The 17,366-nt window shown below is 37.0% G+C and overlaps 1 protein-coding gene across 2 annotated transcripts in view; it reads left to right on the top strand.

The window, feature by feature from the left end:
* DNAJC10 (DnaJ heat shock protein family (Hsp40) member C10) overlaps nt 1-17,366 on the top strand; it is a 67,762-nt gene that overhangs the window by 19,226 nt on the left and 31,170 nt on the right. For both annotated transcript variants that reach the window (XM_060302172.2, XM_030850339.3), the window contains 2 exons: nt 14,332-14,375; nt 15,023-15,160. In XM_060302172.2, coding sequence (XP_060158155.1) covers nt 14,332-14,375; nt 15,023-15,160 — 182 coding nt within the window. The remainder of the gene's footprint in view (nt 1-14,331; nt 14,376-15,022; nt 15,161-17,366) is intronic.

The raw sequence follows: 17,366 nt of genomic DNA, 5'->3' as shown, positions 1-17,366 counted from the left end.
CTGCATGAGCTGTTTATATATTGTGGAGATTAATCCTTTGTCCATTGATTCATTTACAAATATTTTCTCCCATTCTGAAGATTGTCTTTTCATCTTGTTTATGGTTTCCTTTGCTGTTCAAAAGTTTTGAAGTTTCATTAGATCCCATTTGTTTATTTTCGTTTTTATTTCCATTACTCTAGGAGGTGGATCAAAAAAGATCTTGCTGTGATTTATGTCACAGTGATCTTCCTATGTTTTCCTCTAAGAGTTTTATAGTGCCTGGTCTTACATTTAGGTCTGTAATCCATTTTGAGTTTATTTTGTGTATGGTGTTTATTTTGTGTATGGTGTTAGGGAGTGTTCTAATTTCATTCTTTTACATGTAGCTGTCCAATTTTCCCAGCACCGCTTATTGAAGAGACTGTCTTTTCTCCATTGTATATCCTTTCCTCCTTTGTCATAGATTAGTTGACCATAGATACATGGGTTTATCTCTGGGCTTTGTATCCTGTTCCATTGACCTTTGCTATTTTCTTTATTTCTCTTTCATTTATTTGTGCTCTGATCTTTATGAGTTCTTTCCTTCTACTATGGGTTTTGTTTGTGCTTCTTTCTCTAGTTCCTTCAGGTTGTAAGGTTAGATTGTTTATTTGAGATTTTTCTTGTTTCTTGAGGTAGGATTTTATTGCTATAAAATTCTCTCTTAGTACTGCTTTTGCGGCATCCCATACGTTTTGGATCATCGTGTTTTTGTTGTCACTTGTCTTTAGGTATTTTTTTATTTCCTCTTTGATTTCTTCAGTGATCTCTTGGTTATTTAGTAGTGTATTGTTTAGCCTCCATGTGTTTGTGTTTTTTACTTGTTTTCCCTGTAATTGATTTCTAATCTCATAGCGTTGTAGTCGGAAAAGATGCTTGATATGATTTCAGTTTTCTTAAATTTACCAAGGCTTGATTTGTTACCCAAGATGTGATCTATCCTGGAGAATGTTACGTGTGCACTTGAGAAGAAAGTGTAATCTGCTGTTTTTGGATGGAATGTCTTGTAAATATCAGTTAAATCTATCTAGTCTATTGTGTCATTTAAAGATTGTGTTTCTTTATTAATTTTCTGTCTGGATGATCTGTCCATTGGTGTAAGTGAAGTGTGAAAGTCCCCCACTATTATTGTGTTACTGTCGATTTCCTCTTTTAGAGCTATTAGCAGTTGCCTTATGTATTGAGGTGCTCCTATGTTGGGTGCATATATATTTATAATTGTTATATCTTCTTTTTGGATTGATCCCTTGATCATTATGTAGTGTCCTTCCTTGTCTCGTGTAACATTTTTTATTTTTTAAGTCTATTTAATCTGATACGAGTATTGCTACACCAGCTTTCTTTTGATTTCCATTTGCATGGAATATCTTTTTCCATCCCCTCACTTTCAGTCTGTATGTGTCCCTAGGGAAGTGGGTCTCTTATAGACAGCATATATACGGGTCTTGTTTTTGTATCCGTTCAGCGAGCCTGTGTCTTTTGGTTGGAGCATTTAATCCATTCACCTTTAAGGTAATTATAGATATGTATGTTCCTATTACCATTTTCTTAATTGTTGTGGGTTTGATTTTGTAGGCCTTTTTCTTCTCTTGTGTTTCCCACTTAGAGAAGTACCTTTAGCATATGTTGTAGAGCTGGTTTGGTGGTGCTGAATTCTCTTAGCTTTTGCTTGTCTGTAAAGCTCTTGGTTTCTCTGTCGAATCTGAATGAGATCCTTGCCGGGTAGAGTAACCTTGGTTGTAGGTTCTTCCCTTTCATCACTTTAAATATATCTTGGCACTTCCTTCTGGCTTGTAGAGTTTCTGCTGAGAAATCAGCTGTTAACCTTATGGGAGTTCCCTTGTATGTTATTTGTCATATTTCTCTTGTTGCTTTTAATCATTTTTCTTTGTCTTTAATTTTTGTCAGTTTGATTAGTATGTGTCTCAGCGTGTTTCTCCCTGGGACTCTCTGCACTTCCTGGACTTGGGTGGCTATTTCCTTTCCCATGTTAGGAAGTTTTCAACTATAATCTCTTCAGATATTTTCTCGGGTCCTTTCTCTCTCTCCTCCTTCTGGGACCCCTATAATGCAAATGTTGGTGCATTTAATGTTGTCCCAGAGGTATCTTAGGTTGTCTTCATTTCTTTTCATTCTTTTTTCTTTATTCTGTTCCATGGCAGTGATTTCCACCATTCTTGTCTTCCAGGTCACTTATCCATTCTTCTGCCTCAGTTATTCTCCTATTGATTCCTTCTAGTGTATTATTAATTTCAGATATTGTGTTGTTTACTTCTGTTTAATTCTTCTAGGTCTTTGTTAAACATTTCTTGCATCTTCTTGATCTTTGCCTCCGTTCTTTTTCCAAGGTCCTGAATCATCTTCACTATCATTATTCTGAATTCTTTTTCTGGAAGGTTGCCCGTCTCCACTTCATGTGGTTGTTTTTCTAGGGTTTTATTTTGTTCTTTCATCTAGTACATAGTCCACTGCCTTTTCATATTGTCTTTCTTTCTATGAATGTGGGTTTTGTTCCACATGCTGCAGGATTGTAGTTCTTCTTGCTTCTCTGTATGTTACCCTTGTATCCTGCTACCTTGCTGAATTTATCAGTTCTAGTAGTTTTTGTGTGGTGTCTTTAGGGTTATTTATATATAGTATCATATCATCTGCATATGATGACAATTTTACCTCTTTCAATTTGGATGTGTTTTATTTCTTTCTCTTGTCTGATGGCTAGGACTTCCAATACTATGTTGAATAGAAGAGGTGAGAGTGGGCATCCTTGTCTTGTTCCAGATTTTAGTAAGGCTTTCATCTTTTCACGGTTGAGTATTGTATTGGCTGTAGATGTGTCATAAATAACTTTTCTATCTTGAGATATGTTCCCTCTGTACCTATTTTGGTAAGAGTTTTTATCATGAATGGATGCTGAATTTTGTCAAGTGCTGTTTCTTCATCTGTTTAGATGATCATGTGGTTTTTGCCTTTCTTTTGTTTATGTGGTGTATCACATTAATTGAGTTGTGTATGTTGAACCATCCTTGTGAATTTAGGATGGATCCGACTTGGTTGTGGTGTATGATCTTTTTTATGTGTTGTAAGATTAGTTTGCTAATGTTTTGTTGAGGTTTTTTGCATCTATATTTATCAAAGATATTGGCCTGTAATTTTCTTTTTTGGTTGTGTCTTTGTCTGATTTTGGTAACAGGGTGATGGTGGCTTCATAGAATGTTCTTGGGAGTGTTCCCTCCTCTTCAGTTTTTTGGAAGAGTTTGAGAAGGGTTGGTATAAATTCTTCTTTGTATGTTTGGTAGAATTCACCTGTGATGCTCTGTGGTCCTGGACTTTGTTTGTAGGGAGTTTTTTAATTACAAATTCTCTTTCACTTCTAATGATTGGTCTTTTCAAATTATCTATTCCTTCTTGATTCAGTTTTGGTGGGCTGTATGTTTCTAGAAACCTGTCCATTTCTTCTAGGTTGTCCAATTTGTTGGCATATAATTGTTCATGGTATTTTGTATTTCTGTGGTATCAGTTGAGATTTCTCCTTTTTCATTTCTTATTTTGTTTATTTGTGTTCTCTTTCTTTTCTTCTTGGTATGCCTGGCCAGGGGTTTGTTTATTTTCTTTATCCTTTCAAAGAACCAGCTCTTTGTTTTATTGATTATTTTTATTTTTTTAATCTCTATTTTATTTATTTCCTCTCAGATCTTTATTATTTCCTTCCTTCTGCTGACTTTAGGTTTTGTTGTCCTTTTTCTAATTCTTTTTAGTGGTAGGTTAGTTTGTTTATTTGAGATTTTTCTTGTTTTTTGAGGAAGGCCTGTATCACTATGAACTTCACTCTAAGAACTGCTTTTACTGCATCCCAGAGATTTTGTATCATTTTGTTTGCATTGTCATTTGTCCCAAGGTATTTTTTAATTTCCTCTTTGATTTCATCGTTGACCCATTGGTTTTTTAGTAGCATGTTATTTAGTCTCCATGTAATCGTTTTTTCCTCATTTCTTTTTTTGTGGTTAATTTCTACTTTCACGGCATTGTGGTTAGAAAAGATGCTTGAGATAATTTCTATGCTCTTAAATTTGTTGAGGCTTGTTTTGTGCCCTAGTATGTGGTCAATCCTAGAGAATGCTCCATGTGTACTTGGAAAGAATGTGTATTCTGATTTTTTTGGGATGTAATGTCCTGAAAATACCAATTAAGTCTAGCTCTTCTGTTATATTATGTAGGGTCTCTGTTGCCTTATTGATTGTCTGGAAGATCTGTGCATTGATGTGAGTGTGGTGTTAAAGTCTCCTACTACTGTTGTATTCCTACCAATTTCTACCTTTATCTCTGTTAATATTTGTTTTATGTATTTGGGTGCTACTGTATTAGGTGTATGTATGTTGATGAGTGTGAAGTCCTCTTGTATTGATCCTTTTATCATTACGTAGTGTCCTTCTTTATCCTTCTTTATGATCTTTGTTTTAAAATCTATCTTGTTTGATATGAGCGTTGCAACTCTTACTTTCTTATCATTTCCTTTTGTATGAAATATCTTTTTCTGTCCCCTCACTTTCAATCTATGTTTGTCCTTTGCCCTAAAATGGGTGTCTAGTAGGCAGCATATTTTAGGCTCTTGTTTTTTTAGCCAGTCTTCCACTCTGTGTCTCTTGATTGGAGCATTTCGTCTATTAACATTTAAGTTAATTATAGATAGATATGTATTTATTGCCATTTTAAACCTTGTTTTCCCATTGATTTTATATTTCTTCTTTGTCTCTTTGTTTTCCCTTTTGTTGTTTTTTTTTCACACACGCACACTGTATTTTATTTTTACAAGAGATAAATAAACTGACACCAAGCATTGTAAATGGATGACCCTTTTGTGGTTTTATGATTTTCTTTTGTATTATACTTGTGTTCTCTTCTTTTTGGTTTTTGTGAATCTATTGTATGTTTTTGATTTGTGGTTACCCTGCTTTTCTAGCGTGTTAACCCTTCCTATTTCTGCTTGCCTTAGACTGGTAGTCTTATAGGCTCAAATATATTCTAGGAAAAAAATATATACACATTTTCTTACTCCCCGCATCTTATGATTTTTGATGTCCCCGTTTACACCTTCATGTTCATCCTTTTGCTGTTCATTGTGGTTATCATCATGTTCACAAAAGTTTTTGATTTCTTTTTTTTTAATTTGTGTACTGGCTTATTTAAGTGACTTACTTTGAGGTTGTGATTTTCTCTTTCCTATATTGTCCTGCTTTTCTCTCTGATGTTGTTTTTTGGCCACGTCATGTGGCATGCAGGATCTTCGTTCTTGGACCAGGAATCAAACCCATGCCCCTGCTGTGGAAGTGCAGAGTCTTAACCTCTGGACCACCAGGGAAGTCCCCTGAGAAATTCTTTATCTCTCCTTCTATTCTAATGATAATCTTACAGGGTAGATTATCCTATGTTGTAGATTTTTCCCTTTCAGGACTTTGAATATATCTTGCCAGTCCCTTCTGGCCTGCAGTGTTTCTGTAGACAAATCAACTGATAGTCTTATGGTGGTTCCCTTGTAATTAACTCTTTTGTTTTTCTGTTGCTGCCTTTAGAACCCTCTCTTTAACTTTTGCTATTTTTATTATCATGTGTCTTGGTGTAGGTCTGTTTGGGACCCTCTGTGCTTCCTGTACCTGGATATCTGTTTACTTCTTTAGGTTTGGGAAGTTTTCAGCCATAATTTCTTCTAATACACTTTCCGTCCCTTTTTCTCTTTATTCCACTTCTGGAATCCCTATTATGCATAGGTTGGCACGCTTTATATCAGAGGTCCCCAACCACTGTGGCCTGTTAGGAACCAGGCCGCACAGCAGGAAGTGAGTGGCAGACAAGTGAGCGAAGCTTCATCTGCCACTCCCCATCGCTCCCGCTCACTCATTACCACCTGAACCATCACTTGCATTACCACCTGAACCATCCCCCACCCCCACCCCCACCCCCATCGGTGGAAAAATTGTCTTCCTCACCGGTCCCTGGTGCCAGAAACGTTGGGGACCACTGCTTTATATTATCCTGTGGGTCTCTTATATTGCTTTCATTTTTTTTTCATTTGGCTTTCTGTCTGCTGTCCTGATTGGGTGATTTCCATTACTCTGTTTTCCACATCACTTATCTGTTTTTCTGCACTATTCATTCTGTTTTTCATTGCTTTAACTCAGCTTTCATGTCGGCAAATGAGTTTTCTAATTTTTCTTGGTTCCTCTTTATAGTTTCTAGTTCCTTTTTACACTATTCTGCATTTCTGTTGATAGCCTTTCTTAATTTCTTTAGTATTTTCATTACCTCCGTTTTGAACTCAGTGTCTATTAGACTGAAGAGGTTTATTTCATTATTTTTTCTTTCAGGGGAATGCTCTTGGTCTGTTAACTGAAAGTGGTTCCTCTGCTTCTTCATTTTAGTTATATTTCTCTTACTCCCTGAGTTTAGGAGAAACAATTATCTTGTGGCTGTTTACATGTGGGGGCGTCCCTGTGGGTTTGTGTGGGTTTAATTTATTTGTTGTAGGGGCTGTTTTTAGTATGGATGCCTGTCACCTCTTTCCTCAGCATGTGCTTGTTGTTATCCCCTTGATAGGGGGTGTGCAGATGCAGTGGCTGGTGCCCAGTCCTGGGGTTCTTGACAACAGTGGCAGCTCAGGCGACCCCTTGGAGCATGCGATGGGAGCAGGGGTGGCTTGCAACCACTCCTGAGGTCTGGGAGGGAGGCGGCGGCAGCCTGCAACCGCTCCTGGCATCTGGGCAGGCAGTGGTGGCAGCTTGTGACGTCCCCTCGTTCCCTTGCAGGCACTGCCCTACCCTCTGCAAGTGTGTGCACAGGGAAGAAGGCTACAACCCGCATCCCGCCCCTCCCCTCACGCACCCCCCAAATAATGGCAGCTGGCCTCTAAGGCGGCCCAGGCTTCCTCTGTGCACACCACCAGCCATGGTCGCACTGGATTCCAGCACCCCCCAGGGCTGTCTTCACACAGTCAACCCCAGTCCTCTCCCCAGTTCTGATTTCTGAAGCCTGAGTTCCAGTACCCAGCCCCTGCCCGCACTGGCAGACACATGCCTCTGGCTGGAGAGTGCAGGGTGGTGGCACTGACCGTTTGTGCAGTTCTTCCTTCACTCTGGCTGCCACAAGCTAGCTGCTGCACTCTTCTCCGAGTCTCTGAAGCTCCCCTTCTGTCCTGGCCAATCTCCCTGCCAGGGGGGCTGGCACCTTTCCTCTTTCACAGCTCCCTCCCAGGGACACAGGTCCTGTCTTGATTCTTTTTTTTCTTTTTTCCTACCTGGTTACATGGAGATTTTCTTGCCCTTTCAGCAGTTTGAGGTGTTCTGGCAGTGTTCAGTAGATATTCTGTGAGAATTGTTCCACATGTTGATGTATTTTTGATGTATTTGTGGGAGAAGGTAAGCATCACGTCCTACTACTCTGCCATCTTGATTACTCTCTCCTTTAAATCATTTTGAATTTATTTTTGTATAGGGTGGGAGGGGAGTATTCTAAATTCATTGATTTACATGTAGCTGTCCACCTTTCTCAACACCATTTGTTGAAGAGACTGTCTTTTCTCTATATTGTTGTTTCCTTTGTCATAGATTATTTGGGTTTATTTCTGGGCTCTCTGTTCATCTATATGTCTTTGTACTAATACCATGATTTTTGATTACTGTAGCTTTGTAGTATATTCTGAAGTTGAGAAGGGTTATGCCTCCAGCTTTGTTCTTTTTCCTTAGAATTGTTTTAGCAATTCTGGGCCTTTTGTGTTTTCATATAAATTTTAGGATTATTTGTTTTAATTCTGTGAAAAATGTCATGGTATTTTGATAGGGATTACATTAAATTTGTAGATTGCTTTGGGTAGTATATCCATTTTAACAATATTCTTCCCATCTAAGAATATAGGATATCTTTCCATTTTTTTGAATCATTTTCATTTCCTTTACCAGTGATTTATAGTTTTCAGCACGTAGGTATTTCACCTCCTTGGTTACGTTTATTCCTAGGTATTTAAATTTTTTGATGAGATTTTAAATGGGATTTTTTTTTTTTACTTATTTCATTTTTAGTGTATAGAAACATGACAGATTTCTCTGTATTAATCTTGTATGCTGCTATCTTGCCAAATTCCTTGATTAGTTCTTATACTTTTTTGGGTGAAGACTAGGGTTTTGTATATAGAGTGTTGTATGTCATCTGCAAAGGGTGGCAGTTTTACCTTTTCCCTTCCAATTTGGATACCTTTTATTTATTTTCCTTATCTGATTGCTGTGGCTAGGACGTATAATACTCTGTTGAATAGAAGCTCTGGGAGTGGGCATCCTCGGCTTATTCCTGAATTTAGAAGGAAGGCTTTTACTTTTCACCACTGAGTATTATGTTTGTTGTGGCTTTGTTGTAAATGGCCTTTATTATGTCATACTATGTTCCCTCTACACCCACTTTGGTGAGAGTTTTTATCATGAACGGATGTTGAATTTTGTGAAATGCTTTTTCTGCATCTGTTGAGATGATCATGTGATCATGTGGTTTTTGTCTTTCCTTTCGTTAATGCGGTGTATCACACTGATGGATTTGCATATGTGGAACCATCCTTGTGATCCTGGAATGAATCCAACTTGATCATGGTGTATGATCCTTTACAGGTATTGTTGGATTCAGCTTGCTAATATTCTGTTGAGGATTTTTGCACCTATATTCATCATAGATACTGGCCTGTAACTTTTTTTGTGTGTGTAGTGTCTTTGTCTAGTTTTGTAATTAGGGTAAAAGTGGCCTCATAGAATGAATTTGGAAGTGTTCCCGCTTCTTCAGTTTTTTGGAATAGTTTGGGAAGGATTAGTTTAAGTTCTTTATGTTTGGTAGAATTCTTCAGTGAAGCCATCTAGTCCTGGACTTTTGTTTGCAGAAAGTTTTTCTTTTAATTATGATTACAGATTCTGTTTCACTTCTAGTGATTAGCCTGTTCAAACTGTGTTTCTTCTTGACTTAGTCTTGCCAGGCTGTGTGTTTCTAAAAATTTGCCCATTTCTTCTAGGTTGTCCAGTTTGTTGGCATGTAACTGTTCATTGTATTTCTCTTCTGATTTTTTGTATTTCTGTGATATCAGTTATTTCTCCTCTTTCATTTCTTAATTTCTTTATTGGGGTCCTCTCTTTTCTTCTTGATGAGCATGGCTTGTCGATTTTATTTATCTTTTCAAAAAATCAACTCTTGGTTTTATTGATCTTTTTTGTTGCTATTTTTTTCCCTGATCTATTTTATTTCTCTCTGATCTTTATTATTTCCTTGCTTCTGCTGACTTTGCACTTTGTTTTTCTTTTACTAATCCTTTTAGGTGGTTGGTGAGATTGTTCATTTGAAATTTTTCTTGTTTCTTGAGTTAGGCCTGTATCACTGTGGATTTCCCCCTAAGAATTGCTTTTGCTGCATGCCAGAGATTTTGTAATGTGTTCTCATTTTCCTTAATCTCAAGGTATTTTATAATTTCTTCTTTGATTCCATCTTTGACCCATTTGTTTCTTAGTACCATGTTGTTCAGCCTCCACATGTTTGTTCTTTCTCTGTTTTTCTTTCCATAGTTAATTTCTGATTTCATATCATTGTGGTCAGAAAAGATGCTTGAAATAACTTCTATCCTCTTAAATTTGTTGAGGCTTGTTTTATGACCTAGCATGTGGTCTGTCCTATAGAACATTCCATGTGCACTTGAAAAGAATGTGTATTCTGGGGTTTTCAGGGGATGTAGTATTCTGTAGAAATCTATTAAGTCCAACTGGTCTGTTGTATCATTTAAAACCACTGTTTCCTTCTTGATTTTCTGTCTGGATGATCTGTCCTTTGATGTCAGTGGAGTGTTAAATCTACTATTACTGTATTTTTGTCAGTTTTTCCCTTTATGTCTTTTAGTATTTGCTTTATATATTTATGTACTGCTATATTAGGTGCATATGTGTTAATGAGTATAATATCCTCTTGTGTTGATTCCTTTATCATTATATAATGCCCTTCTTTGTCTTTTTTTATGGCCTTTGTCTTAAAGTCTACTTTGTTTGATATGAATATTGCTACCCCCACTTTCTTGTCATTCCCATTTGCCTGAAATATCATTTTCCTTCTCCTCACTTTCAGTCTGTGTGTGTCTTTTATCCTGAAGTAAGTGTCTTGTAGACAGTATATTTCAGGTTCTTGTTTTTCTTTCCAATCAGCCAGTCTTTTGATCAAAGTATTTAGTCTGTTGACATTTAAAGTAGTTGATAGGTTTGTATTTATTACCATTGTAATCCTTGTTTTCCAGTTGTTTTGTAGTTAGTTTATTTTTTTGTTTTTTCTTTTGGTCTGATGATTTTCTTTTGTTGTATGCGTGACTTCCTTTCTTTTTGGTCTTTGTGAATCTATTTTATGTTTTTGATTTGTGGTTACCATGGAATTGAGGTGTGTTGACCCATAACTATCTACTTGATGTAAACTGATAGTCACTCAATTCAAACACATTCTAAAAGATGTACATTTTTTATTCCCCTCCCTGGTACTTTGCAATTTTGATATCCTATCTTACATGTTTATACTTATACTTTTATTTTTATTATAGAGTCACTTTTACAATTTTTTTTGACTGTTTAGTCTACATACTAGTTTATTTAAGTGATCTTCAATTCTTACTATGTATTTGCCTTGCCTATTTTGATCTTCTCTTTCCTAGAGTGTCTTGCTCCTTTTCCATTTAAAGAAGACCCTTCAATATTTCTTTTAGGGTAGGTTTAGTATTACTGAATCTTTTTAGTTTTTGCTTGTCTGAGAAATTCTTTATCTCTCCTTCTATTCTAAATGATAATCTTGCTGTATAGAGTATCCTAGGTTGCAGGTTTTTTCCTTTCATAACCTTTAGTATATTATGCCACTCCCTTCTGGCCTGCAAATCAGCTGATAGCCTTATGGGGGTTCCCTTGTAATTAACTCTGTGTTTTTCTCTCACTGCCTTTAGGATGCTCTTTTTGTCTTTAAGTTTTGCCATCTTAATTATATATCTTGTGGGTCTGTTCAGGTTCATCTTGTTTAGGACCCTTTGTGCTTCTTGTATCTGGATATCTGTTTCCTTCTTTAGGTTTGGCAAATTTTCAGCCATAGTTTCTTCAAATAAGTTTTTGATCCCCTTTTCTCTTCTCCTTCTCAAACCCCTATTATGCATAGGTTGGCACATTTTATATTATTTTATAGATCTTGTAAGTTCCTTTCATTTTTTTTTTCACTTGTCTTTGTCTGCTCTTCTGATTGGGTGATTTCTATTATTCTGTCTTCCAGCTTATTCATTCTGCTGTGTCATTTAGTTAGCTGTACATTGCTTCTAGATTTCTTTTTATCTTAGAAATTGAATTATTTATCTATTTTTGATTTGCTCATCTTTGTAGTTTCTAGTTCCTTGTTACAGTGATATGCATTTATATTGATCTTTCTTAATTCATATAGCGTTTTTATAACCACCTTTTTGAACTTGGTGTCTGGTAGACTGGTGAGCTCTGTTTCATTATTTGTTTCAGGGGATTTTTCTTGCTCTTTTAATTGGGAGTATTTCCTCTGCCTTTTCATTTTACTTAACTGTCTCTGAATTTAGGAGAAACGATTATCTATTATGGTCTTAAAGGGGTGTTTTTATGTGGTAGCATCCCTGTGTAGACTCTGTGTGTATGATGGACACCAGCCATGTCTTTCTTCGGGGTATGCTGGTCGTTATCACCTAGATAGGGGGTTTGGTTGGTTTTGAGGCATCTAAAGACTGTGCAGGGTGTGAGGTGGGACTTCCTCTTTGCTGCATAGCTGTTGCCGCCCTGTCAGGGACAGGGCCTGCTCCTCAGCTGTTGGAGTAAATGCCCTGTGGGTCGGGCTCAGTCAGGCTCCATTCCCCTTGAGTGGTGCTCTGCCCCGAAAGGAGGTGATTGCTGAAGCAAGTGAGGCCCATGTGCTCACAAAGGACCAGTACACCACCTCTGTAGGCATCTGAGGCTCCAGTCGGAACCAGCCCAAGTTCTCATCCCTTCTTCTGTTTATCCCAGACCTAGTGCAAGGTTGTGGCGTGGAGTGGGTGAGGCTGGGACATTCACTAGGCTGGGGCTGTGGGTTGGGGTGTAGTGGCTGCAGGAATTGAGGTGGCTGTGCTACCACCAGAGCACTGGGCTGACCCTGTGGCAGTCTTCTTCCAGACCTGTCTGCCCCAGCTCCAAGGCTAAGCTGCTGTGTGGAGTGGGTGGAGCCAGAGCATTGGCTCCACTGGGAGGCAAACTGCGGGGTGCTCCTGCGACACTACCTGAGCAAGTGCTGACAGTGGCCACTTCCACTCCACCCAGATCACATCCCAGGACCCCAGTCTGTCTCTGCATAGCTAGACCAAGTCTTCTCCCAGGGCTTGGTTGGCCCAAATCTAGCACCAGGCTGTGGTATGGAGTGAGCGGGGCCGGGATGTTCAACCAGCTCGGATTGGGGAGTGTGGCCAAGTGGCAGCTGCCAGTGCAAAGCTCTCTCCGCCCTGATTTTTGGTAAGCCAGCACGTGTACTCCTCATGAGTGGAGTCTAGGCTTCTCTAGCCCTTCATCTGTCCCAGCAGTTCTCCCGGCAGCCAAGGGCGCTTGTCTCCTCCTTGCAGGACCCCAGGACTGGAATGTCCAGTCTGTGGTTCAACCCACTTGCTCCCCACATTGAGGGTCTGCCGATGGGGACCTTCTCTTCCTTTCAGATCCATCTCAGATGGGGGTCCCAACCCTATGCCTTTTCCATCCTACCTGGTTATATGGAAATCTTTCTTGCAGTCTTGGTTGTGTAGGAGTTCTGCCATTTTCCAGTTAGTTTTCCATGAGAATTGTTCCACATGTAGATGTATTTTGGGTATGTTGTCAGAGGAGATGAGCTCCATGTCTTCCTACTCCATCATCTTGATCTCTCCTCTACAGTTATTAATTTCTTAAAGTATCATATGGTTTATATTCAATGGGCAAATTTTTCAGCTTAATTATACTTATGGTAAATTATACCATCAGATAGCTATAAATGTTTTTGACACTTCAAAAAAATAATTAGTTGTTAACAGATACAACCCTCACAAAATAATAATTTTTTGCAGTTACTGACTTTCCCTCATATGTATTCATTTCAAAAATGTACATGTTTGCCTCACAAAAGTATATATTTGGGGGACTTCCCTGGTGGTCCAGTGGTTAAGACTCCACACTCCCAATGCAGGGGACACAGGTTCAATCCCTGGTTAGGGAACTAAGTAAGATGCCACATGTCATGTGCTGCGGCCTTAAAATATATATATATATATATATATATTTGAAGATGATAACTTTCCATTTCTAGGACCCTTTCCCCTAGTAAATTAAGTTGGAAGTTCAGTACCCTACACAAACGTAAACTGTATTCAAGCAATAAGATTGGTTAAAAATTGGTCCTAGTGTTAGAAAGTATCCTAATTAATGAATGCATTTTCATATGTTTAATCCCAACATGGATCTTTTCCCCATACTTCACCTCTCAGCCTTTATGCTGCTGTGTTGGAAAGGTATTGCCTTGCAGATAAAATCAGCCACTCACCTCATGGGGTAAGGCCCATCTTAGGAATGTATTGCCTTGCAGCAAAAATCACCCTTAAACTTAGTCTGTCATTGAGGGGTTTTCCCTCATTTTGGCTTAATGCACATGTTTCTCTCCATTCCACACATAAGGAAAACTTTTAAAGCTTTGTGACATTATTTTACTTTTACCATAGGTAGATTGATTTTACCTATCCCCATGAGCTCTGTGATGCTGCATCTCCCTTTCTTCTAAATCTATCTCATTGTGTCGTAGCATTCATATTTATAGGACTTACATAAAAATGGTGAAGAAGCTATTCTAAGATTGTATTTTAAGGATTCTGCACATACTGTTATTTATCAAATAGGCATTACATTTTATTACCCCAAATCATGAGATCCCTTGGATAAAGGGGACTGTTGATAGGAGGAGACATTTGAGAATAAGTTCCTAAAGAGGTACTTGCGAGGGAATTCCTTCTTTTTTTTTTAGCTGGAAATCCTGAGAAACTAAGGGGAGAGAATAAAAGACTAAGGAGAGGGAGGGGAGGGGTAGGGAGAGAAAAGGGGACGGGAGGGAGAAGAATGAGACATTGACCTCTATGTCTACCTAGTAAATAAAAGTCTCAGTATTTACCAGCACAGCCCAATTAATTGCCTAAGAATCAACATGATGGTTTGGGGGAACAGCTAATGAAAGTACAGACTTAAGCTGAAATTGCCTCATAAGTCTTTTTTCCCCCACCAGATTGTTTGACTTCACAGACACGTCTCAGGTTAAGTGGAATGTTGGTAAGCATCAATTACTTTGTAAAATTGTATCACCATGTTAAGAAACACATTTAAAAACTGATTCCAAATATTTTCTTTGGTGGTTTCTTAAACATTTATCTCACTTATTTGTAATCTTTCTTGTTTTCTGATAAATGTATTCATAGCTGTAAGTTTCTTTCTAATTAATTAGCTGTGTTCAATACATTTTAACATGTGGTGTTTTCGTTATCATTCACTTCTAAGTATTCCATTAGAGTTCCTCTTTAACCAGAAAGTTATATATTAGTGTTTTTGTCATTTCTAAACATTATTTTTTGTCGTTTTGTTATTTTATTTATTTAGTCTCATCATATTATGGTCAGGGAGTGCAGTCTGTGTGTTGTTGATACTTTAACACTATTGAAGCTGCCTCATGGGTTGGGAGTTTGCCACTTACGAAGATTGTTAATGTTCTGTGTATGCTTGAAAATGTTTCCTATGTAAGGTGTAATTTTTATATATATTAGATTAAATTTATTAATCATGTTATTCAAATCTGCATCATTTTTTGAGTGTTCTTTTTAAAAGTTTAATGAATAGTAGGAAAGTTGTGTTTTTGCTAAATATAAATCCTTTTAACTTTTTCTTCCACTTACAACACGATGTTTTGTTTCTTTCCATTTTAGGATGGTCTTGTTAATGTAGGATGGATGGACTGTGCCACCCAGGACAACCTTTGTAAAAGTTTGGACATTACAACAAGTACTACTGCATATTTTCCTCCTGGAGCCACTTTAAATAACAAAGAGAAAAGTGGTATTTTGGTATGAATCACTTATTCAAATACATCATTTTGTAAACAATGAGCAAAACAAGGAACGAGTTTATATCACCTGATTATAGGACACTTAATTATTTAGAATATTTAATTTCTGGGATTCTGTTTAATATTTCAGTTTATAAAGTTAAGCTATAAGGATTATTTTTAAACTGGCATAAACCATTACAGTTTTAAAAACCCAAAGGTATGGAATACATTCTTAGGTTAAATGAATATTTATTGGTTTCCATTTATTTGTGTATTTTCTAATGTTAAAATATAGATCATTGGTAGGTTTAGATGGAATCTGGTACCTGTTTTTTTTAAAGCACCCTGTTTGATTCTGGTGTAGACTCAGTTTGGCAATCTACTGGTGTGGTTCACATTCCTAATTTTATAAATGAGGAAACTGAGGTTCAAGATAGTTGTCAAGGAGCTGAGACAAATACTGGCATATCGGATAGGTCCCTAGAGAACCCACAAAGAAAAACAGACTGATATGAGACAGACTACCTTTAGTTTTCTTTTCTATATTTTAATTTTTGATATAAAACAGCAAGCTCAGATATGATCTTAGGAAACATAAATGAGTGATATTAGAAATGTGACAACACAGAGTGACGAATTAGCAGTCCCTGTCCCTCCTAAAAGCATTCAAGTTTTAAAAAATGTAAAACACTATGCCAGCTAAATATGTCTGGCAGGTGAAATTCAGAGGCTGTACAGTACCCTTCTAGATGTAACTGCCAAATTTTACTCTAAAACAGGTTTATAAGAGGTTCTACTGGATTTGTAACTTACATATTTATATAAGCTGTTATGGGAGTATTTTTAGTAAAATTTTCATGAATGTGACTAAAGTGAATGAGCTTATAGTACTGAGACATGAAAGTCTTCTGTTTTGGCCTTTTAAGCCCTTTGGTAACAAGTTATTTCATAGATTTTTTGAGAATATGCTATAGATTTTTTTTTAAGCTGAAAATTGAGTTTTCTGTACTTACGTTATAGATATTGTTTCTATTGATTATTCTCATGTGAAACACAATTAAACTGTGAATACAGTGGTAGTTTCTACAAGTTTTTAATGGAGTTTTAGATCTTTCAAGTAATATATGAATTTCAAATAGTTTATTATAATTAAAGATATACAATAAACTGTTTCATCAACCCCTGTATACATTTTCTTGATGTAACTATTGCTGCACTCTGTAATAGCAGCTGCTTCCATGAGAATTAGAAGAGCAAAGAGAGTTCTATGAGAAAAATATGCTGAGGATAAAATATGGACAGAAATAAAGAAGGTTTGTTAGAATCGAGATGTGTCTATTTCAGTTGTTTTGTTTTAAATAAGAGACCTAGATCTAAAATATATTTAATTTAAAATATATCTTTTGGGCTTCCCTGGTGGCGCAGTGGTTGAGAGTCTGCCTGCCGATGCAGGGGACGCGGGTTCGTGTCCCGGTCCGGGAAGATCCCACATGCTGCGGAGCGGCTGGGCCCGTGAGCCATGGCCACTGAGCCTGTGCATCCGGAGCCTGTACTCCACAACAGGAAAGGCCACAACAGTGAGAGGCCTGCATACTGCAAAAAAAAAATAAATAAAAAAAAATATATATATATATATATATCTTTTATATATATACATTTTACTCTGTAAAACTCCTAAGTGGTTTGGTTCTGGTACATTATTTCTAAAAATCTCTATAATAAAGTCCATTCCAGTTTTCCAATAAGTTTTTCTTAATTCCTATTAATTATTGATTGGGGTATGAACATCTTAGATCACCAAATATTCTAGTGTTTTAACAAGAATTCATAAAGCATTGGCATATTCTGTAAAACATGTTAGCATTAAAATTAAACTGAACATACCATACATAGCTTTTTCCCAGTGAGCCAGAGGTCACTCCAGGTTATTTTGAGGATTATCATAGAATATGCAGCATAGTTAATAGAAAATTCCAGGTAATGAAACACCTAATAATGAAATTTGTTTTACATCACTGTTTTTTAAAGAAACAACCCAGTTTAATAATTGCCACAATATGATATACTGTCGTTTTCTTTTTTTTGGAAAAGGACAACATTTAGGATAATTAGCTTAAAAACTGTGTAAATTCTATGATTTTTTTCCTTAAAAGTTCTTTCTCTGAAAACTGAAAAACTAAGATACTAAAATAAGTGAACGTTGATTAAAAAGATTACGATTC

Source organism: Globicephala melas, chromosome 7, assembly GCF_963455315.2.
Source record: "Globicephala melas chromosome 7, mGloMel1.2, whole genome shotgun sequence".
NCBI lineage: Eukaryota > Metazoa > Chordata > Mammalia > Artiodactyla > Delphinidae > Globicephala > Globicephala melas.
Note: the sequence above shows the minus strand (reverse complement) of the source record. Positions and strands in the feature narration are given on the sequence as shown.